At 41.4% G+C, this 24887-nt stretch overlaps 3 protein-coding genes across 3 annotated transcripts in view; all 3 read left to right on the top strand.

The window, feature by feature from the left end:
* Positions 1 to 432: 432 nt before the first annotated feature.
* Positions 433 to 7030, top strand: LOC139349813 (sulfotransferase 2B1-like). Its single transcript, XM_070990809.1, has 6 exons — positions 433 to 571; positions 2504 to 2715; positions 5971 to 6097; positions 6346 to 6440; positions 6548 to 6728; positions 6921 to 7030. Exons 1-6 carry the CDS (start codon positions 433 to 435, stop codon positions 7028 to 7030), a joined length of 864 nt encoding a protein of 287 aa, XP_070846910.1.
* A 7298-nt stretch (positions 7031 to 14328) lies between these two features.
* LOC139349821 (sulfotransferase 2B1-like) lies at positions 14329 to 18497 on the top strand. The gene is made up of 6 exons (XM_070990819.1): positions 14329 to 14467; positions 15822 to 16033; positions 17442 to 17568; positions 17812 to 17906; positions 18014 to 18194; positions 18388 to 18497. Exons 1-6 carry the CDS (start codon positions 14329 to 14331, stop codon positions 18495 to 18497), a joined length of 864 nt encoding a protein of 287 aa, XP_070846920.1.
* A 4946-nt stretch (positions 18498 to 23443) lies between these two features.
* The window catches only part of snx29 (sorting nexin 29), a 119507-nt gene continuing 118063 nt past the window's right edge, over positions 23444 to 24887 (top strand). Inside the window, exon 1 of the mRNA XM_070990465.1 lies at positions 23444 to 23880. Within this exon, the coding sequence (XP_070846566.1) occupies positions 23874 to 23880 (7 nt within the window). The 5' untranslated portion in view covers positions 23444 to 23873. The remainder of the gene's footprint in view (positions 23881 to 24887) is intronic.

The raw sequence follows: 24887 nt of genomic DNA, 5'->3' as shown, positions 1-24887 counted from the left end.
CCCCAAGTCTGACAGTATTAACTGAATACAGGAGCTGTTGAAGAAGTGGATTTGATAGTAAAGGAGCTGAAGGCCTCAAAGATCATTTAAGAAGAGCCTAACCCTATCACAAACAGCCCAATCCAAGCAGTAAAGAACGTCTTCTACTCAGTGGTGATGGATGTCTTGTGCTTCTCAGCTCTCTGCATATGCATTTAATTGCATTTGAATGTACATGGGACTTTTTAAATGTGTATGACATGAAACTTGAACCTAGTTGCATGCCTTTGGATTTGTTTGTGTAGGGAAAGCGAGAGAGAGAGAAGAGAGAGAGAGAGTGGGAGGGAGAGAGAGAGAGATTAAAAGAGACCTGAGTCAAGAGTAGTTCAGTAGACAGTTATCACTGCAAGAGTTAGCTTCACCGTTTCTTCGGATCGTTTCTTGTTTTGAACTATGACTGAGGCAGAGTTCTACACAGTGTACAAGGGGGTCCCGATGTCTGCACGTTTGCACCACCCACCGGGCCTGAAATACTTTGAGGAGTTTTCTTTTCGCTCAGATGATATCATCATTGTAACGTACCCCAAATCAGGTGAGTGTGCACACCAGAATTAAACATGACTTGACAAATTGGCAATGCATCTTTCACATTGTTCACATCAAATGTATTTTAGTCTATGTGTGCGTTTGTTTGTGTTTCTGTAAGGGTCCAGATATTTGTATCTCTTTTGATTGACTGATTGGTAATGGTCCTAAAACTTATCAATCAGTTGGGAAGCAATAGCAGCTGCCAGTGTATTCAGTTTTGTTGGTGGGTTTAAGAAGAAGAAGAAGAATTCCTTTATTCGTCACATTTTTACATACAACATCCAGAGTTGAGGAGGAAACTCCCGCTATTTGACCCATCCATGGTCAGTCCTTCCTCCACGGCAGACAAGGAGCAGTGGACCAGTTTGTCTTTTTCACCATTGGTCAGGTGGTGATCTTCTTGCATGTTTTTTAGTGGGGGTATTTTTATGGAGGACATGCAAACTCCACACAGAAAGGCCCCTTATTTTTCCTCGAGCAGCAGGCACCAAAGGCATGGTGGAGGACACGCACAGCGCCCACAGCAGGATTCAAAATGGGGTCCTTCTAGCTGTGAGGTGACAGTGTTACCACCGAGCCACCGTGCCACCATTTAGTTATCCACCTGTTAATTTTAAGTAGACTGAATATTTTTCCACGTCGTCTCTTACATACTTATGTATAGAAGCCCATTTCTGCCAACATGATGAAAAAAAAAACATCACAATGTAACTCCTTTTTGACAGTTATATACTCTGACCAGCACAATCAAGTAAAGCAGTACCTAGGATGTGCTAATTGTCAGAATGGCTACTATTTAAATGTTCATTTAACAGGATCCTGAGTTCTTAGCAGTTGCTGTTGAGCTGGTTAAATTTCCCATTTACCATTAGACGTTGTCAGTGCAGGCTTAAATGTAAAGACTAAGAATATGCAAGCCTCAAGCAATAACTGCTTTACTATTGACCACAGATATATACAGTAGCAAACTATGGTAGAAAGCTCATAAATAACAGGGCAGTGCCTCCACAGATATTAATTAATAGGGTGTCTTTTATGTGTAATAATCACAAAAAAGAAAAAGAAAAAAAGAAAATAGCCATCTGCTTGAATACCAACTTGACAGTGACACTCCAAATTTCACGATGTGTATTTTAAACAGTTCACTCGAGAAATGTTCAAAATATTATGAAGCGCTCCAATTTTTAACTGAAAATTACTCCTCAGCAACACACTGCTGACACAGTTCTGTCTTTGACAGTTGAGAGGGTCTTGAGCAGGTGGGTGATGTGGCAAACGAGAGGCGCAAGAGGTTTTTTCTCCATGTAGTGATGCAGGTCCAGTCCTTCCTCACCAGCAGTGCTAATAGCAAGTTATCTTCAGCTGATATTCTAGTCCAGTCTTTCAGTGAAATAAACGCACGTTGTTCATGGCTGACTGTCTCTCGCGACAGCTCTAACGAAATGTCTACAGCTGTTTAACTGTTGTTTAACTGCATGATTAGGGCCACGGGGCAATCGCAATGAGGCCTATTGCCCCTACAGCTATGAAATAGTATAATGCTAACATGAGGTCCTATGAACTTTGGTGTGGTGTGCTAATATGCTAATATGCTCAGATTGTTATAATGTGTTATTTGACATGCTAATATTAGCTTAGCATTAGCAGCTGTTAGCATTGTCATAACGAACACCGGCAGTAGCCCCCGTGGCCCTTTCAAAATTTCCCCAGGGGAAATTGTCTAGTTATTTGTTCCACTCTGTCACTCGTCCAGGATTATGCAGGCCTCTGGAATATTGAGCAGCAGAGAGAATCTTTCTGCATTCTTAGATGCCATTTCTATTTTATCGAGTCTCTCCAAGGCAGCCCTGAGAGCTCAAACCACTGCAACTTAAGAAAACACGTAGAGCATAAGACCTTGTGTATTAGTTATTGGTGTAACTATACATTTTTTAAGGTACAACATGGACCCAAGAGATAGTCCCTCTGATCATGAGTGGAGGAGATCCAGCTTCTGTTGAGACTCTTCCTAATTGGCGGCGTGTTCCTTGGCTGGAGATGGATGAGTCTCAATCACTTAACCTTGAAGAGAGGCCATCTCCACGCATGTTCGCTACACACTGCCACTACAACATCATGCCACCATCCTTCTTTAAAGCCAAGCCAAAGGTAAATCTGACCAGACATACAAGGAGATTTTACATGTTGTGGTCCATTTATGGTACTCACAAAACAAATATTATATAAAGAAATTAATAGAAATTCATAAATGATAAGTATGGTAGAATGAGGATGATGAGTTGAGAAGTCCATGATACTTCTATAGCAGTAAGGTTAACAGGCTGTGGCTGAGGTGGATATTGGCTTTGGGTATTGGGTGTTGGCTAGTAGCATTGATGATCTGTATATGGGTACCAGTGATGTTCTGGACAGTTTCAATCACCTGCACAGATGGATTCAGCAGATTTTAGTGCATTTTATTGACAATTTCAACTTTTTCTGGGACCGCAGACATTTTTTCAAAGGAGACGGACTTTCCCTAAACAAGTCAGGAGTAAAACTTTTTGCCTCCAACCTATCTTTCTTCCTGCGTCACACTGTTCCCACTCCCAAGGACAAGAGACAAGAGGAATCCAAACAAAAGCAGCAAACACCAAAACATGAAGGAGAACCAACTCTCCCCCCACCTGTGTGCTCTAACCATGAGGGATGCCAGAGCAAAAAAGCGGATGCCTCATGTCCTCCACCAGAGGCCACTGCTTGTGAGGATTCACTGACTCCAACCACTAAAACTCCACCTAGGCCACCATCTCCAACTGCTCAAACGCTATCCAACTCATCATCTTCACTGGGTATCCCATCACCCTCCTCCCCCCTACTGGAGTTTACTGACCAAATGAACAAACTTGTCAGTGCTGGTATCAGGCTTACTCCTCGCCCATCTGGGATCCTGTCCCCCCAAATTCCACCCCGCCCCCTACAACCACCCTGTCCCCCTCCACCACCACAGCGCCGACGGCAGTGGCGTCATTAGGCCTATTGTAGGGGGTCTGAAGCCCCCCTAAAATATTCTTAAGCCCCCCTAAATAATTAGATATTTTTTATTTTTTTACAAAAAAAATTCTCCAACAAATTTTATATAATAGGGCAAGAATAGGAGTTAAAATAAATATTCACATTACCTGTCATTAATTTAGAATCATAAATCTGTCCGTTTCTCTTTATTTCATGGTGTAAGGTAGAGAGCCCCTTCACTGCGTCGTTACCCAGTCCATTCCACTTGGCCATACAGTGTACGCCCACAATCACCGAGAATCCAGTCCATGTTTTCCCCGCAGCACGTTGCAGCGTGTGTACCTACCTTTGCAGCACACAGAGCCAACTATTGACTAGAGCAGCAGTAGGAGAAGAATGGATATACGAAAGTTTTTCAAAAAAGTAAGTATTCATCAATGCTGGTAGCAATTAGTTAGCTCCAGCCCACAGTTAACAGCATATTGAACCATGAACCAGGCATTTCCCGTTTTACAAAAATAAATAAAAAAAAACAAAAAAAAAGGAAAAAAAAAACAACAACAACAGCAAAAAACAAAAACGTATAGGCGATCTCGGCTCACTTCTTTTACCTCTGTTGTTTTGCGGCCAAGAGGTAGATTCCAGCCATAAAGGAACACTGCAAATGCTAATTAGCTAGCCAGTAGCTAATATCATGGTCCTGGTTGTAGTGTCAAGTGTGCCCTGAGCTCTCTTTAGCCTTTGGGGGCACAGCATCAGTTGTGTTTCTCACATTATGGATGCACACTGCGAGTTACTGAGTTGAGCTGATTCCCTTATGATTAATTTATCATTATCGTGAGTGGATGATAATAATAATGATAATAATAGTAATAATATGCAGGCTAATACTAGCCTACTACTACTACTACTAGTAGTAATAATAATCAGAAGAAGAATAATGATGATGATGATAGTAATAATAATAGGCTATATTAATAATATAATGATGATTATTATATAATTGACCTGTAGGAGTCAGCAGCACAGTGGAGCACAGACAGTAAGAGGGGAGAGACCTCTACTGGAAAGGATTTCACAGAATGGAGTCATTTGTGAGTCATAGATAGATAGATAGATAGATAGATAGATAGATAGATAGATAGATAGATAGATAGATAGATAGATAGATAGATAGATAGATAGATAGATATTATTATTGATAGTAAGAATAATCACTCCACCACCCCTATTAAATTGTAGGAGTCAGAGCAAAGAAGTATAGAGAGTGAGAGGGGAGCGGATCTACTGGAAAGGTGAGTCTATAGGATTTCAGGGCAGGAAATTACAACCATTTAAGTTGCCAAAAATGTAATAAAAATATTTGGCAGCCAGTGATTGTTGTGAGTAAAAGTCATGAGCTATGTTGATAAGTTATTAATTAAATTCATTGTGTTTCATGGTATCGTGAAGGGTCAGGCAGCAGAAGAAGATGCTGAGGGAGAAAAAGGGGATCCAGAGATGGATCAAGAGACAGAGGAACATCAAGTTGAGAGAGAAGCAGAACAGACAGACCAACAGAGGGAAAATGAGGAAGCAGTGGCCTAAAACAATTGAGTATCTCTACTAAATTTGTCCAAAAGTGGGAAAATTACATCCCGGTTCTTGTTCGTTATTTGTGAATTTTTTGGATTTCCGAATGCCTACTACATTCATTCATATCCTGTGCATCTCCAGGGGACTAAGCCTCCCCTGTCCTCAGAACCTAGTGACGCCCCTGGCCGACGGGCACCACCTCCACCCCCTCCACGGCTTGATCTGAACCTACTCCAGTCCCCTATTGAGAGCCCAGCACAGCCACCTATTTGTGTTGATAACTGATGTGTTCTGGGTCCAGTTTTTAAGGCAAATGTTATGCCTGACTTTTCCAAGGAAAAGCCATGGCCCATTGTGCCGGAAGCTTCATTGATTCATGTCTCATTAAGTAGGAGGAGAAGATCGGTCCATCTCTCCAGAAACATCAAATCATCGAATTTAACGATGGACGGAGGAAGGATTGTATGAAATGTGCTATATCAATAAATATGACCTCTCAGGACTGTGTGTGGGTACAAATTGGGCTTGATTAACAGCTCCCTCACTGCCTACTATGATTTACCACATTATCATGCCTATCGGTACATATAATTTTGTGACATTATGTAATAATGTCCAGCATAGTCCCACCCAACTTCAATCTGACCAGAGGTCGAAGCGGCCTGAGGCACTGAAAATGCAGGACCTGTAAAGGTAATGTGACAGTAACTGAGCTGTCAATTTCACCTGAACTGTATGTTTTTTTTCAAGGCAGCCATGTATGTTTGGAGACTGAAAAGGGTTGAGTGTTCAAAGCTCCATAAATGATTAATGGATGTCTCCTCATCACTGCAGGTCATCTACGTCATGAGGAACCCCAAAGACGTGTTCACATCTTCCTTTCACTACTATGGGATGGCATCCTTCATGGTAAACCCGGGCCCACAGAGCGAGTTCCTCCACAAGTTCCTGGATGGGAAAGGTTGTTTTCATTGTTCAAAATACAGTGTTTACTTATAATACAGTTCACATCATAGTAAGAGAGATGAAGCATTCACGGAACTGCATTTCATGAAATGGATATGGTCTTTCACCTGGTTACAAGATTTAATATGAGCAGTGATCAAAACAATGAAGTTCAATGCAAAAATTAATAGTAAAAAATGAAAACACTTAAAATTTTCTCATGATAATGGAATACTTGTGACTTGTGTGTTTTTCCCCTTCCAGTTAATTTTGGTTCCTGGTTTGATCATGTGAAGGGCTGGCTGAATGCTGAGGATAAAGAGCACATAATGTACATCTCCTATGAAGAGATGATAATGGTGAGATTTAGCAATGATCCTCAAATCTGCCGAACAATCGTGATCTCAGTCATGCTGTGAGAATCAGTGCAGGAATATGAGATGATGTGTGTTTCTCTGTGGTGCAGGACCTGAAGGACTCTGTGGCGAGAATCGCTCAGTTCCTGGACAAATCTCTGGATGCTGAGGTGATAGAGAAGATCGCAGAATGTTGTTTGTTCAAGAACATGAAGCAGAACAAAATGTCAAACTACTCTACAGCTCCTCCTGAATTCATGGACCAGACAAAGTCTGAATTTCTCAGGAAAGGTGAATTTCAGTAAATTATACACTGACAGTACAATTTCAGTTTAACTGTTGTTGGATGTGATCTGTAGAGCCTGAGAATGACTGCCTATACAATACTACTATACACACACTTCATACAATGTAGCAAATTACAAACATAATTGAAACTAGAGACACAATTTCACACACCATTTCTTGCATGTTGTGTTTCAGGAATTGTTGGAGACTGGAAAAACCAACTAACAGTGGCTGAAGCAGAGTACTTTGATGCAGTTTACAAGGACAAGATGAAAGATGTCAAATATAAATTTGTATGGGATTAAAATAAATTTAATAAAAGTAATTTTGTCAGTTTGTGGAGGCAGAAGTGCTGAAGATGTCATCTGGAATATTGACAATTATTTTCTCTGTTGATGTTCTCTTATCTGCTTTCACTGTTTTTTTTGTTTTTTTTTACTATACTCTACTGTGTAGACGTAACAACTTTCTCACGGAACTGTAAACTTAGAATATCTGATTTCCTCATGTGGCAGATAAACACTGAATACTTTGACTGAAATAATGAGTTTCTGATAATATTGATGATAGATTTACCAGAATTCATGTGCCATCACATTCACAAATACATAATTACCATAATGGTGCATATTCTTAATTAAACCACTGACAGTGAAAAATAGTATGACCATTATGACCTTTCTGGTCTTCCTAAAACCTAATCCCAAAACTTTTTAAATGTCATCAATAAATGTCCATAAACACTTTCATCCAGCCAAACTTGGAAGTTCATATTTTAATCACTGACTGTATTATGGTACATTGAAAAAAAAAACAGGATGTATGATTTCTGTGTTTTGCTTTCTGATTTCTCCTTTTTCAATCATTTGTGGAAAATGCCGTAAGTCATTTGAGAGTGCCATACCTTTTTGTCACTTTAAACAGTATAAAATTTAAAACAAATTAAATGTGTCACTGATTCGTTAATAAATGCTATAACTTTGCACTGAGAAGATGGGCTTGTCAGACTCTGAAAAAATAAATGTGTTGTTGTAATATTTAAAATAGTTAATGTGTTATCCCAATGGCCTGCTTCTTGCCTGCAGTCTATTGAATGCTAAGCACACACAAGCTATTACAGTAAGTAAACTAGCCCCAAAACCAAAGTAAAAAAAATGGGATGGGAGGAGGAACATGGCTCGTTCTAAATGACTACTCTCTGCAACAGAATAGGAATGGGATGTATAAAGGGGATCAAACATTGACTCATTTGAGTCTGTGGACAACAGGTTGTGTTACAGCCATGTCTGCCACCAGACAGAAGTAAAGACTGTTGGGCTGAGTTTATTCTATGTGTAGTGAGAGACGGTATGAGGATTGCTGGTAGGAGGGAAGAAGAATAAAAGTCGTTGTTTGTTGGTGCCTTGAGGTTTATTAAATACTGAGGAACTGTGGTGGAAAAAAAGTCTTTTAATGTTTCTTCAGTCACCTGTTTTATCAAATCAGATGAGAATAAAGTAAGACCAGGGGCTCTATTTTCGTTTCCGCCGCACTAGCGGGTGGCGCATGGCGCAAAGTCAGGTCCACTTCGCCGATGGGGCGTGGCGGCACAGACTGGCACTGTCGTGCACTGCGCTGGACGCAACTACTCCCCCTTCTCATCTCAGTGCCACCCAGGGGAGAAGGCGTGGAGTGGGTTTGACACAGCCGAGTCCAGTATTCACCAATCACACCAGCTCCTTGTGTCATGGAATGTGAAGGCCAAATGCACAAACCACAATCAGACCCAAAACGCTCAAAAATAGCCGTCCAATTGTTTTCAAAGAAATCCTTCCTTTTTAACGATAAAAACTGTAACAATCCAATAAAGATAAAGGATGTCGAATAAAAATAGAGGATGTCCAATAAAAATGAAAAAGAGTCGAATAGAATAAAAAGGTGTCCGATAAGACGGGAGTCAGAAGTCCGATAAGAGTCCGATGAGAATAAAACTCTGCAGGAGTCAGAAGTCCGAGGAGCAAAAATACTTTATTGTGCACAATAAAGGGGAACACGCTCAGAAACACAAAAAGTGCAATCCTGACGAGCTCCGAAGTACAATGGTCAGTGCTCTATTTTTATACCCTTCAGCTAGGTGTTTACCATGCCCTGTGGGCATCGTTTGTTTTTTATGAGTTGCTTCTCATCTTACACCGTAAGGTCATCTCAGGGCAGCTGCCCTGACCTTAAAATCCCCTATCTTTCCCAGATTTGCATTGTTAGGTGCATCCAGGGAGGCAGTCAATTTATTTTTTTCTCTCTATTCCTCGCAAATTACATCATTATCTTTTGGTTTTTGTTTCATACTTAAAGTAAAAAGTTTACAACTTTATTGCAGGCACAGGCTTGCAGGGGCGGGGCTTGCAAGCCAGGCACTAATCTATTTTTTCAGTATTTGTCTCAAATGTCTCAGAAATTGTGCATTTATGTGTGCAAAAACCAGTTTTTTGTGGTGTGCACAGGTGTAGTTTCATAACTATGTTTCTGTTATTACTTAGTGATTTAATCATTTTTTTTCTTTTCATGGGTTATTGTTACAGTCTGAACGATGTAAATTTTAGCTGGAACCCCCTGGGCAGACAAAAGAACACAAGGAGCCCTTTACAAAAGACAACGGTTTATTACCAATATCGGGTACAAAAACACAAGAAAGCAAAGCCAGGGAAGAATAACGTAAATTCAGCCAAAAAACACAAAATCTACTACACTATGGCGAGCGGGTTGGAAACAATAACACTCAGAAGACTCAAGGAACTAAAACACGAGATAAATCTAGCAAAAACACAAAAACTAAACAAGACCAAAGCAAGACTTGCTCTACAGCAGCAGGGAAAAATACATGAGACTAAGGAAGCTTGATGAGGCAAGGTACAGGCTGGAAAGTTTATCGCATTGGCTCAAAACAATCTGGCAGCGAGGCAGAGCTGCCACGCTGCTTAAATGCAGGGGAGAATCAACAGATGAGCAGCAGGTGCGCCGTCCGCCCTCTGCTCGGCCTGGTCACACCTCCCCTGTGGAAAAACAGACGCAGAAAAGAAAAAACACAACCAAACACCAACCGAAAAGAATACAAAACAAACCATAAATCAAAGTATAACAGTTATGTTTGAGTGTCTATGTGGAAGGGTGTGGTTGCCAGTTGGACGGTCCAGTAAAAGGCATAGGCTCACGTCTCTGTCCTCCCCAGAAATTATCTATCATTTTCAGCCTCCTGTGAAAAGTGTGGAGGTCCCTCCTGAGGTCCGGTCGGGTGGGTGGGGTGGGTGTGGGAATGAAAGTAAGTCCTTTTTCCAGTATCTCCAGCTGTGAGGCTGTCAGAGTGATGGAGAGAGGAGAACAGAGGTTAGTAATGTTTGATGAGTGGGGAGTTGTGAATGAACATTTCTCGCCAGTTAGCAGGTTAATTGTTGACACCAGTACCTGAACAACATCCCTGCTGTCTGGGGGGTCCAGTGAATGTGGTCCTTGGGGTTGATCTTAAACAGTAATGGGTTGATTTCTGGTATTCTGGTAGCTGTACTTAGCTGTAATGATGTGGTTGAGTTTGGTGATTAATTCCTTTTTGCGGGGTGCTAGATTCTCAGAAAAATTAATGACCGGGATATGAATGGTAGCATTAGGAGAAGTAGTCTAACTAGTTTTCATTAACTGTTGTAAGAGTTTGTAGGTGGTTGTCGGCTGGTGTTCGGATAGACAGTTATTAAGGCCGACACTAAGCCTCCAGGAAATGAATGTCAGTATGTAATGTTCCCACAAGTGATGAAAACCCCCTGTGTGTGTGTGTGTGTGTGTGTGTGTGTGTGTGTGTGTGTGTGTGTGTGTGTGTGTGTGTGTGTGTGTGTGTGTGTGAGTGAGAGAGAGAGATTTTTTTAATGTCCTTACAGGTGCATCAAGATGTTAAAAAAAAAACAAAAAAAACAATGTGGATATAGAGTACTGTTTGTATTCTGCCAGCAATGGGTTCCCGCTGACAAAGTCCCAGGTCCTCCAAAGTTGCATCAAATCTACAATGGCGATGAGACGACGTCTCAGCTGGACTCAGCAAGAATCAAAGTCATTGTGACCTGGGGGACCAAGCGTGCATATAATCAATCCTAGTGAACCAGGGGCCACATCACTGTCCTGGCCTGCTTTAACATGGCTGGAGAGGGTGTCACCACTTTCATCAAACATAAGGGAGGATATCTGGGGGACCCTTATAACATGGCAGGAGTCTCCAACACCCTCGAAGGGAAGTCACTGGCAAGGTATGTGGACAGTGAGCTGTTTTCAAGGGGCCAAAGAATTTCATATCAGAGGAAAAAGGATCGAAGAGTGGAAAGTGGAGAGTGCAAAGAGTTAAAATATGGCATTTACCTACTCTGCAAGAAGACATCTGAACATGCTTGTGAGAGTGAAAACTCCTTCAGGCATTTGGTGAGAGGATTCAGGACATGAAAAGCAACCAACAGGACCTGAACATGTTTGAAATATTTAATGTGGAAACCTGTAAAACCAGCTGCAAGTAGTATTATTATCATCATCACTACCACCTGACCAAAGAGAAGCAGTCTCAAGCATAGCAGAGGTGAGTGTGAAATATGTCTTCAATAATTTAGTATGGCCGGGGGTGACAGCAAGGGGTCACAGGACACATATTCATCTATTGTTCAGCATTCTGATATGTTAAACATTTCCAGGAATTAGCAGTGCATATCACATAAGCAAATTCTACCAAATGTCCAACCCAACTCAGTCCAGTTTGTGGTGGAAGATGTTACATGTTTGTTACATGTAATTTTGATTTGGACCCAAGAGGCGGAAACAAACAGCACAAGAAACAAAGCGAGCCGTTCAAAACACAAACGGTTTATTACAATCAAACAATAAACACAAACTACAACCAAAAACCTGAAGTCCAAGAAAACACTAATTCAGTCCTAAACATAAATTCTACTACTCCATGGTGAGTGGGAAGGAAAACAGACAAACTCTACAGACCAACTAAGGAAACCACAAAGTGGGACTAACAAACAGAAAACCGAAAGCAAGGTATGCACACAAGCGACAGAGAACTGACTGGAGACAAGATATCTATGAGCTCAAGGAAGAAATGGCTGGAGAGTCTTGGTGAGACGCTTGGACAATCTGGCAGTGAGATGATGTCGCCACACTGCTTAAGTGCAGGGGAAATTAGTGGAGTCAGCCTCAGGTGCACCATCTGCCCACAGCACCGCCAGGCCACACCTCCACTGCGGACACAGAGAGAGAAAAAGCACACACAGACAACTACACAGAATTACAAAACAAAATCATAATCACACACCATAACAGTGTTGTCACAATGCTCTGGCGCAACCAGAAGTTTGACCCCTGTGCTTTCTTTTCAAGGAAACTGACACCTGTCCAACAAAATTATGATTTCAGGGTCTGGAAGCTCCTGGCTGTTAAGATGGCATTGGAGATGTGGTGCCACTGATGACCATTTTTGTGTTCTGGACTGGCCACAAAAATCTTTCCTATATCCAGTCCTCTGAGAGACCAGGACTCAAGATATGTGAAGCCTGGATGCCCTTTCCCAACAACACAGTGCAGACAAGTCCGATTCCGAGCCCAAGCCCATCCTGCCCTCATCATGCGTGGTGGCTGCAGTAACCTGGGAGATTGAGGTGGTGGTAAGGGAAGAGCAATGGCTTCAACCTGATCCAGGTAATGGGTGCCTAACAGTTTATTTGTCCCTGATCCTGCACTGGGAGCATCACTTAGTCTCTCCTCCAGTTTTCATCCTCAGACTAATGGACAATCTGAAAGAACTAATCAGGACCTAGTGTCTGCATTAACACGGTCCGGCGTCTCGTGGATGTGCACTGCCGTGGGAGAGGATGACAATACTGTACCTGGTTGATTGGGAAGATTATTGTCCTGAAAAGAAGTCATGTGTACTCTGCTCCCTTATTCTGGACAATGACATGGTCAGAGACTTTCAACAGGCCCAACCAGACAAGCCTGGTGGGTCGCCATTCTTTTTGTCTCATTGTGCCTTTTGTTTCCCTTCCCCTCTGTCTCTTGTCTGTCTCTTCCCTGTCTGTCTTGTGTGTGTGTTTAACTGCAGGACTCCTGACTCCTGTTCCCTGTGCTCAGGTGCCTACCTTGTGCTCCAGATGATGCCCTGTCAGTCTGAACCATGAGTAGTCTGGAATTGGACTCCCTGTCAGCCTGTCTATTCTCTGTCTACTCATCAGTTTCAGTGGATGGATCCCCCAGATTCACCCTTTGCACGTTTTTGGGACTTTCATTAAATCCATTGAGTTTTTACATGCTCCTGCCTCTGCATCTGAGTTTTTAGCACTCTCAGTATTAATTGGATATCAATTAAATTCTGAAATTTGTATAGTTTTCTTAGTTAAAAAATACCATTTTATGTCATTTGCATGATCAAATGTTGATCAAGCAAAAGTTTGACATTTCTGGAACACGTCCATTTGGTCTCTTGCCAAGAGCTTGACAGTCAGCAGCTGATTAGTTTAGTTGAGAATAAAGACTGAGAAACAGGAAACAGCTAGCCTGGCTGTGTCTAAAGTTAAAATCTGCCTAGCAGCATCTCCAAAACTCAATAATTAACCCATTATATCTCATTTAATTTTAGCAATACATTTGTTATCACTGAACCATCTAAAGTGCTATTGTTGTTGCCTTAGTCCCTCACTCTGCAGTCTGTTACATATGACTGTGTGCCATTGAGAAATTTTCAGATGACACCACAGTGTTCAGACTGAGGGGCACACAGGAAGGAGGTTAGGAACCAGTCTGTATGGTGTCTCTAAATACTAGTGGTGTCATTAAGAAGGCACAACAGAGACTATACTTTCTGAGACGTCTTAAAAAAATATGGAATGTTCACAAAACCCTGGTCACTTTTTACCAGGCAACCACTCTTCCATACATCCATACAGGAGGCGTATTGGTGTGGTTTGGCAGCCTGACTGAACAGGATCATAGACAGTAAAAACAGCCTCAAAAATCGTAGGAACGCCACTACCACAGAATCAAGACATGTACTCCACAGAGGATATTCAAAAAGTATCTGAAAGGACACCAGCCACCCAGAACATGTCTGTTCTCGTTCCTTCCCGCAGGAAAATACTTACAGAGCATCGGAGCTCAGACCAGCCACCTCAGAGATACAGTAGTTCTCATCCACAGACGGTCAGAATGATGAACAGTACCTTCGACACCTTCCATCACTCGCAATGGCATTTTGTAAGATTTCTTATTCATTGTTTTATATTTAATATTCTTTTTTATCGAGAGATTTGAGGTGTGAGAGAGTCAGGGTGCATGCATTTGTTTGCGTTTGAATGTACATGGGACTTTTTAAGTGTATATGACATGAAACTTTAACCTAGTTTTGCATGCCTTTGGATTTGTTTGTGCAGGGAAAGCGAGAGAGAGAGAGAGAGAGAGAGAGAGAGAGAGAGAGAGAGAGAGAGAGAGAGAGAGAGAGAGAGGTTAAAAGAGACCAGAGTCAAGAGTAGTTCAGTAGACAGTTATCACTGCAAGAGTTAGCTTCAACCACAGAGATCCTGATCGTTTCTTGTTTTAAACCATGACTGAGGCAGAGCTCTACACAGTATACAAAGGGGTCCAGTTAGCTGCACATTTGCACCCCCCACAGGGCCTGAAATACTTTGAGGAGTTTTCTTTTCGCTCAGATGATATCATCATTGTAACCTACCCCAAATCAGGTGAGTGTGCACACCAGAATTAGACATGACTTGACAAACTGGGAATGCATCTTTCACATCTTCACATCAAATGTATTTTAGTCTGTGTGCATGTGTTTGTGTTTGTGACAGTTATATACTCTTACACAATCAAGTAAAGCAGTACAGCATAGCAATGTTAGAGAAATAACAAAAATACATTTATTATCTTGTATAAAGATGTCTCTCTTGTTTTGGTCCCCAACAAATTCCCTTTCTGCTCATTCACATGAATACTTAGACACCACATTGTTATCAAAATGAAAAAGTTTAAATAAATAAAAAAGAATAAAAAAAAATTTAAAAAGTTTTATTCGGTCACAGCTAACTCAATAACAATTTCCTTCTTTCTCTCTCTCTCTCACGGGGACACAGATATGTATGTCTTACCTTTGCTGTTTTGTAGTCAAGAGACCAAGATTATTCATACATCCCTTGTAGTTGTGAAGATATACTCTATGTATTTTGGGTAAGCCATTTTGGATAGGGGGCAGAAAAAAACAGGCCTTGTGATGAAGAGGTTAAGTAAAATTAGCAAGAGAGCAAATCCTGCTAAAGAGAAAGTGACACCAAAATTTATCTAAGTGTCAAAGGTTGTGCTAATGTAAGGGGTCAAACTGGACAATGTGTTATTTTTATTGTGAAACTGATTGCATACACAACCTCACCATCTGACCATCTCTCCTCTAACTTGCTTGTGGATCTGCCTGTAAGCTGTGGTGAATTGTTGCGAGTAATTACAGTCCGACCAGTCAGCATCTCTTAGATATACAGCTTACATATACAGCTGGTTTTCCATGGATATTGTGTCATTTGTGCTTGTGATACTGTGTGAATTTGGAATATTGAGCTGCAGACAGAATCTTTCTGCATTTTTAGTTGGCATTTGTGTTGTATGGAGGTGCTCCAAGGTAGCCCTGGAAGTTCAAAGCACTGCATCTTAACAAAACACATAGAGCATAAGACTTTGTGTATTACTTATTGGTGTAAATATACATTTCTTTTAGGTACAACATGGATGCAAGAGTGTCCCTTAGAAAACATAGTGCTAATTCTGACAACCTAATAAAGAAACATGTTGCAAATACACAAAATACTACAAAGTGTTTCCAGAGGACACTAAAAAGTGCTGAACAAGGCTTGGACATGTTTGTTGTTGGACCAAAGATGCTCTTTCACACAAGATTACCCATTACAAACTACCCCAATGGCATGAAATGGTATATGCTTCTTGTCTCTGGACGTGGTTGCTCTCCAAATGGGTAAGAAAAAATGGGTTAATGGGTTAAAAAAGGGTTGTGCATTAGTTTTTGGTGTAACTATACATTTCTTTTAGGTACAACGTGGATGCAAGAGATAGTCCCTCTGATCATGAGTGGAGGAGATCCAGCTTCTGTTGAGACTCTTCCTAATTGGCGGCGTGTTCCTTGGCTGGAGATGTATCAATCCTGCACATTTAACATTGAACAGAGGCCATCTCCACGCATGTTAGCTACACACTGCCAGTACAACATGATGCCACCATCCTTCTTTAAAGCCAAGCCAAAGGTAAATCTGAGTAAACATACAAGGAGTTTTTACATGTTGTAGTCCCTTTATGGCAGTGGTCCCCAACCTTTTTTGCGCCAAGGACCAGTTTAATGTCAGACAATATTTTCACGGACCGGCCATTGATGTGTGGCAGATAAATACATCAGAATAAAATGATACGACCGTCTGCCCCTCTGCTCTCTTTATACATCGATGCTCTGCCCCCTAATGCTCTCTGGCCGCTATTGTAACGTTTAAACATGCCTTTAAAATATGATACAGATACACTACAAAAATTAGTGAAAAAGTGCATGAAAAATCTAACTCACCTTAACGCAATTCTGTCTCAATGTCTTCTGCTATTTCCTCAATGCACCGAGTAACGGTGCTAGCCAACAGAGGCACCTATCTTTTTAATCGCATCCTCTCCTAGAAGTTCACGACAAATGTCTTTAGTGGCGGGCAGGATCAATTCTTCACCAACAGTGAATGGCTTCTTAGCCATAGCAATACGGTTAGCCACCAAGTATGATGCTCTCAGTGCACTCGCATTTGTTGATGTGGTGGCCCTTAGTAATTTTTGGCCCTTAACATTTCTGTCCTTCCTGTTTCCGCTTTTTGCTCAAAAAATTCCGAAGGCTTGTCTTTTAATGCAGGGTGCTTGGTCTGCAAGTGGCAAAGCAGTTTTCAAGGCTTCATTGCCTCATTAGAGAGTCGATCGCCACATAAAATGCAGAGCGGGCCTGATGCGTGGGAATCACCTGTCGCGATAAATCCATATTTTAAGTAGGACTCCTGGTACTGTCTGTTAAATGCAGCTTTCTTTCTCTTTGAAGTCGTAGTCTCATCCTCTGCCTCCTCACTGGGCCTTTTTCCCTTTGCAAAGAAACTTTCTAACGATGTCTGTTTTTTGCTAATTTTGCTAGCTTGACTGTAAAATTTCAGCGTTATTTTAAGTTATTTATTCTTCCTGTGCGGCCCGGTACCGAATGACCCACGGACCGGTACTGGTCCCCGGCCCGGGGGTTGGGGATCACTGCTTTATGGTACTTGATCACAAAACAAAAGTTTTGAATAAATAATAAGTCAGAAAAATTTCAATCTGAATTTTTGATATTGAAGTGAGGAGGATGAGTTGAGGAGTCTCATAGACTGAGATAGTCTCCCTCACTCCCTACTGTGACTTACCCCGCTATCATTCCTATTGGTACATAGAATTTTGTGACATTATGTAATAATGCCCAGCACAGTCCCACCCAACTTAAACTGAGCTGTCAGTTTCACCTGAGCTGTACGAGTCCACATGAGAAGATTAGAGTGAGTACCATATGTCATTTTTGTGGCAGCCATGTATGTTTGGAGACTGAAAAGGGTTGAGTGTTCAAAGCTCCATCAATGATTAATGGATGTCTCCTCATCACTGCAGGTCATCTACGTCATGAGGAACCCCAAAGATGTTTTCACATCTTCTTTTCATTATCATAGGATGGCATCCTTCCTGGTTAACCCAGGCCCACAGAGCGAGTTCCTTGACAAGTTCCTTGATGGGAAAGGTTGTTCTCATTGTTCAAGATACAGTGTTTACCTATAACACAGTTCACATGACAGTAAGAGAGATGAACACTTCACTGAACTGTATTTCATGAAATAGATATGGTCTTTCACCTGGTTACAAGATTTAACATGGGCAATGTTCAAAACAATGAAGTTCAATGCAAGAAGCAATAGTAAACAATGAAAACACTTAAATTTTTCTCATGATATTGGAATACTTGTGACTTTTTTTCCCCTCCTAGTTTATTTTGGTTCCTGGTTTGATCATGTGAAGAGCTGGCTGAATACTGAGGATAAAGAGCACATAATGTACATCTCCTATGAAGAGATGATAATGGTGAGATTTAGCAACGATCCTCAAATCTGCCAAACAATCGTGATCTCAGTCATGCTGTGAGAATCAGTGCAGGAATATGAGATGATGTGTGTTTCTCTGTGGTGCAGGACCTGAAAGACTCTGTGGCCAGAATCGCTCAGTTCTTGGACAAATCTCTGGATGCTGAGGTGATAGAGAAGATCGCAGAACGTTGTTTGTTCAAGAACATGAAGCAGAACAAAATGTCAAACTACTCTACAGCTCCTCCTGAATTCTTGGACCAGACAAACACTGAATTTCTCAGGAAAGGTGAGTTTCAGTAAATAATACACTTACTACAGTACGATTTCAGATCAACTGTTGTTGGATGTGATCTGTAGAGCCTGAGAATGACTGCCTATACAATACTACTATACACACACTTCATACAATGTAGCAAATTACAAACATAATTAAAACTAGAGACACAATTTCACACACCATTTCTTGCATGTTGTGTCAGGAATTGCTGGAGACTGGAAAAACCAACTGACAGTGGCTGAAGCAGAGTACTTTGATGCAGTTTACAAAGACAAAATGAAAGATGTCAAATATAAATTTGTATGGGATTAACATAAACATGATATAAGTAATTTTGTCAGTTTGTGGAAGCAGAAGTACTGAAGATGTCATCTGGAATATTGACAATTATTTTATTAGGACAATTTTCTTTGATGTTCTCTTATTTGCTTTCACTGTTTTTCTTTCTTTCTTTTTACTATAATCTTTACAGTGTGTCAGTGATTTGTTAATTAATGCTATAACTGATGTCTGAGATAAATGCTGATAGAACTGTAGTCATTTGAGCTTACAGACATACATAGCTAGGTATTGCTAGCATGATTATGGAAATTGATGTCATGATTTCTAATAATAGCTAATAACAACTGAACAAATAACTCTACACCTCTGTACAAGTCTGAACAGGAAATCTACTTTAACCACAAAAGAAATTTAAATGCTGTATTTCATGAATTCAAATACTGTATACGCCAGTTGATTGCTGAAAAACAACAGTAATCTTGTCTCTGAGTAGTGAAAAGATGTGTCAAGTGTCTCTGGTTTGAAGAACTTACCCTTCTGTCAATCGTGGTTGATGGATCAACAATGGAATGACTGAACACAGATGCTAAAACCAGTCTGCAAGCGGACTTTCTCAAAATACCTCGACTGTCTCTCAGTTCAACTGGTGAAACTGGGAAAAGTGAGTTTCTGTCCTCTGAGCTCTGGAGTACCTGCTTTTATAGACAGTTGACATTCAAGAATTGATTTTGTCATCAGTGATCAGAATTGCCATTGGTGCATGCCCATATATGGCATTTGATTCCAGTTTAAGCATTCAATGTACTTGAATGGGAAAATAAAACAAATTAAATTGTACTAAAATATAAAAATCAGCAATATATCACAGGGGAGAAGTTGGAACATGTTGTTTCCAGGATGTGAGGAGTCTGCAGTGATGCGTCTTGCCTGTTTAACTTACAGTAAATGCTGATAATGTTTGCTTTATGACAGAGATTTCAGTGTCACTGCTACGCAAAATAATGAAGTGGTCAAGAAAACTTACAACGTTTTATCTTTTAAACACTGTTTGGGACGAATAAAATATTGCATTCTACACACAAGCATGTGATCAGTGGTGATGGCTGCTGGGATGTGTCCTCTCCACCACAGCCTTCACATCCTCCTGCACATTTTGTTTTTCCACCCCACTAACATAGGTCAAAAATAGTCATCTAAACATCCTCGTCCAAAGTTGTAAAAGACACAGATTTATCCAAAAAATCTTCAAAAATATAAACACTAATATGCACACAGTACTAATATTGAGCCTCTAAATCTCAATGTTCAATCCTTTCATTCTTCACAAAAATAGAAATACACATTTTGACTCCCAAACAAAAGAAAAGGACTTTAGGAGGATCAACTGGCACTATTTCATTCCAACTGCTCTTCCTTCACTGCATATGTCAGCATAATGGCAGATAATTCATAGTTCTGTGGTGGACCAAACTGCATTTGTATATGATACAATGTTAGACTCATTTCAGGAGGGCAGCAGTGCGATGGGGTTTAAAGTGTTCATATGATCTGAATTCATGAATGTCACCGCCTGCGCTCAGCTTCTCATAGTTGGAGCCAGTCTTTCATTTCTGCCCGTTTTTAGTAGTGAATATCATTTGGACACTGAGTCATATCACAGAATGCAAGGTTTAATAAGAAGTTTTAATCATTGTAGCATTCCTGCTGATGACCAGGGATAATGCTCATTTGGATAAAGAAATGCATGTAAGTAATAATTGATGGACAGTAGTTAAAACACTGTGATGATCTTAAAGATACCTTGTGGGGTTTTTTATTTTCTATGTGTGCCCTGGTGCACATGCCAGCTGAGCACAAGACACAAACAAACAAACAAACAAACAAACAAACAAACAAACAAACAAACAAACAAACAAACAAACAAACAGAAAGCCAGTCATGAAAACACTGCTCCACAGTTCCACCAGTGATGAAAACCTCCACAGGCTTCCCGCCATGCGTGTATGACCACTTCAAAAACTGTGCACTCCTGACCTCTAGTGGCTGAAACTTGTAGAGCACACTTTGAGTTGGCTGTTTTGCTCCCAGCAACTCTGAGACAAGGACAGCTGAATGAAATCAATCTGTTAGGCCCAGACCTGTTCTCTTTTCATTGTGAACAACAGGAAGCATGTATTTGATGGAATATTGTGAAAGGGTTTGGGTCAGGGAGGGTTTGACCTTCATAAAACCTTTTACTTCTGTTACTGAGTCTTTACACTGAGTACTTGTACTTTTACTGGCACCAGTGTTTGCGGGTGCTGGTTTATTTTTGCTAGATAAATATGGGTCCTGATCTGAGAAGGTAAATCAATGTCAAAACACCTGAATTATGCTCAATTCAATTTGTAGTCCCCATGTCTGCGTGGGTTTACTCCGGGTGCTGCGGTTTCCTCCCACAGCCCACAGCAGCCAGCTAAACTGGAGTGTTTGATTTGAATCAGCGGATTGAATTTGAGTTTGACTTGCACTCATCATCTTTGAAAAATGTGACAAATGCCACAACTACATGTTTAAAATAAGCGTTGCGACCAAATGAAGCTCCAGTGGACGATCAGTCAGGAAGACTCTTCTTTTGCATGCTTAGGCCTGAAGTTTATTCCTCAAACCATCCGCATTCACTCCTCTCATGCATGCTTCATTCGTAATTTTTTTTTGCTGTCATTGTCTGTGGCTGTCAGTTAAGATATCAGCTTGTCACATCTATCCAATAGCAGAGTGACACAACTTCACCGTTAGCCTATTGTCTCGCTGCTGTCTTTTGAAATACTATTCTCTCTCTGCTGTAATTCTTTCATGCTGCCCTTATGCGAACCCCTCCATCCCCCTATCACTGCCCAGTCTTGGCAGCTTCATCATCATCATCAGTCAACAGAGTCATCAGCCATCACCACCATCAGTGTCTGGGGGGGATTTATCTTTCTGCTGTTCAGGGAGATGGCCCTCGATTATAGAATCTCCCTGTGGAGTCTAAGCACCAAAGACTTTCATCATCTGTCACAATAAACAATTATCTTTACTTCATTCAATTGTCTCTCCTAATTGAAATGTACAACTTCTTGGCTTCAGAACACAATGTTCATTTCCAAAGCTTCAAATCCAGTGTGCCAGCTGAACGTCCCTGTTACATTCAAAGTGTAGCTTAATATATCAACAATCTGCCTTCTGGCCTTTTCCTACATGAACAGTTATTAATGAGCAGGAGTTATTCAGTGTCCTGGTTGGTTCTGAGGTGGCTCTGCAGTAACGTCAATGTGGACTTTCCCTTTACTCATTTAGATTTAAATGGAGGTGTTATATGCAGAAATGAAATCTAGTACAACAGGTAGAATTAATGTTATTACAAGGTATCATATTTAAGGTGCTGCATTACTTGCCATCATGTTATCATGTCCCGGGACTCCTAAATATGTGTCTTTGTGAGAGGTTTTTAAGAAAACACTACAGTTTTGATCAAAGGCACTTTAGGTGCAGGAGCCACATGTTCAGTCAGTGCAGCAGAACAGTATGAGGAAAGCTAAATGAACATCCACCAAAGTCAGAAGCTCAGAAGAACACTGCATGTCCATAAGGAACATCGAGAAAGTAGGAGGGAGGAATCATGAAAGACACGGGCCAAGTTTATGTGAGACAGCTGAAGTGCAGGTCCAAAGCCTTTAGAGTGCATAACGGTCCATCAGTGGAGGGAGGGAGCAATAATAATCCAACATGACCAACACAGAAAAATGCATCCTGTCTGCCTCACCGTTGCACATCGCTAACAGCACACCGATACTGATCCTGGATCTGTTGCTGTCCAGCTCCATGACAACCCTGTGGAGTGCTTTAAAGGTGGACTTGAGTTCAGGAGGGTAGCTTCAAACAAAGTGGCAGCAGCTAATGCAGTTATCCAAATCTTTCTTGCACTGTCTTGCCCTGGAGGACGGTCCTGATGTCTGCTGCTTCATGCTCTGACACCCTGGTCTTTGATAACATGTCCTCCCACTGCCGCATCCTCAGTGGATCCCTGGATGAGAGCTTCATGATCAGTGAGCTGTAGAATGCACATTCACAGAATAAAACAAGAGGAGATGGAATCAAATCCACATTATGCACCATACATATTAAAATGTCTGCACTGAACAGTAAAGTCAGGAATTTGCACTCAGAAAAGTGTAAAGGGAGACACTAAGATCTCGCCTGTGCACAATTTCTGACTAAACACGCAGAATGTTCACTCCTCAGAGTTTTCTTCAGCTTATTCTCATATTATATCTTTTGAGTAAGACTCAAAAACTGTGGTGGTCTACACTGATAGCAGTACTGATGTTGTCAATATGTATGCAAGTAAGAAAGCGGTTTGATTTGGACTTGACAAAAAGTTCAGTTCGTTGATTTTAGACACCACCAAGGTGTCTAAAATAAGTCAGAATTAAAGCCATGCATAAACATCCTGTTAATGCCAGTTTAGCTGAGCATACATGCATTTGCTCTCTAGCACCAAGCAAAACTACATGTGGGAATAATGGATATTTAACTAGTTTTGCAAGTCAACCAAAGTACTGGACAGACTGACTTTTTGACCTGATGATGGCGCGAGATGAAAAGTTAAGGGATCACTCAGGGTATTACAGGTCATCCAGAGGGAAACGGGAGCATTTCTGAAATTTAATGGCAACATATCCGGTTGTTGAGACCTTATGGTGATGCTGGAGGAAAATTCTGCTTATCGCCAAAGTCCTGTGTGCAAAGTTTCCTCTCAGTGCATCTTAGCTGATGAGAAGATGCATATTTCAAACAGAAAAGGAGGCTAAAATGTGCTAATGTGACATATCACATGAACATTACAAGGTTAAATGTTTTCTTTCACGTTACCCTCCTAACATATTTTGTAGTTCCACAACGCTTTCATAAAGGACTACAACTCCCACTAGGCTCCCCTGTCATATGACAGCTGTGTGTTGTGTCATGTGACCTTGTCAGCGCTCGCTCGGTGCTCCGCTTCCCTGTATGTGTGCTGGAGGCTCTAAACTGAAACCGTCTCATTTCGCTGCTAAACGCTCCGCCACGCTTTCAAAGCTGCTTCCATCGCTCTGAAATTACACTCCAGTTCGTGTTTAGTCCGTGTTTTCTGCTTACTCGGCTTTGTGTAAGTCCTCCATGTCACACTGTGGTTGTTAGACTCCCAGAAGCGGCGGCTCCCCGGCGGCAGGCCTCCGTGTTCAACGTGCGAGCATCAGCCCCTCACGCCGCGGTTGGGTGGGTCCAGCTCGGCCACAGAAGCAGCATGGGCCCGATGCGCAGCTAGCAGCTCCAGGAAGGGATGAATCATATCGCCGGTGAACTGTTTGGCTTGGATGTCACTGCTAACGGAGTTTGGCTGTGAGAATGAACGGTGAGTTGGGTTGTTTTGTTTGCCTTTTGTTTGCCACTCACCCATAAAATGTCAAATCATGCATGCAGGAGGTGATTCAGTCACTTTGCTGACTTGTTAACTGCACTGCAGCCACTTTCCCCGTGTTGATGTCCAGCAAACGGCCTCTGTGGGCTTTGAAACCTTGATGAATTCACAGAGAGATGCTCAGCTTTTGCTTCAGAGAAGATAAAACCAGTGCAACACTCTTCAGATGCATTTTCTTCACCTCTAAACATGTGTGAAGACTCTTTATGTGAGTGTGTGCAGCGTATGACTAATCACACAGTGTTGAGGTCCACTGTGAAGCCTTTCTGAAGGACCACCTTGACATAAGAAGCAGGTTTCTTGAGGCTCTAAGTAGCCTTGAGGTTGAAATGTGGTCATGACAAGTTGCTTCCCTGAATCCCATGTAAACATGTGGGTGGAGTTATGTGCCTGCTCCATCTTCCGTCACTCTTTGCACTTGAGCCACAGCTGCTTCAGTTGGTGAAGTCTGCTGGTTGGTATGTTGGACGATATATGACAGTATAGATACGAATAAGAGCTGGGACGATAAACATCCCTCATACATCGTAACTCATCGTAATCAGGGCCCCAGCTGAGGATTCTTAAATGCAAGATCAAACAGAACGGGGACCCGCTCATCATAACATTGCTCCATAGCACCACCAGTGGTCAGAAACACCACGGGGAGCCTTTAATATGAACACAGAAAGTTTAGTTTTCTCACGCTGAGCTCACTGTTGAATGTAGCACACATGCTGACTGTTTGTGTAATATTGACTATTTGTGTTTTCTAATTCTATTCATTTATTTGCTGTTGCACAGTGTGACACGGCTGAGGGCTTTTCATGCCGTCGTAGTTAAAAGAATATGCAAACAAATTGAAATTGTGTTTTCAAGCTGACTGCGATGGCCCGTGACTTTCCGCAGCGGTTCATTTCCTTCCTCTCCTCTTGGACATGCATGATTAATGCGGGCTCGTG

This window comes from Chaetodon trifascialis, chromosome 21, assembly GCF_039877785.1.
Source record: "Chaetodon trifascialis isolate fChaTrf1 chromosome 21, fChaTrf1.hap1, whole genome shotgun sequence".
NCBI classification, from domain to species: domain Eukaryota; kingdom Metazoa; phylum Chordata; class Actinopteri; order Chaetodontiformes; family Chaetodontidae; genus Chaetodon; species Chaetodon trifascialis.
The sequence above is the reverse complement of the archived record's forward strand: the minus strand, read 5'-3'. Positions and strand labels throughout refer to the sequence as shown.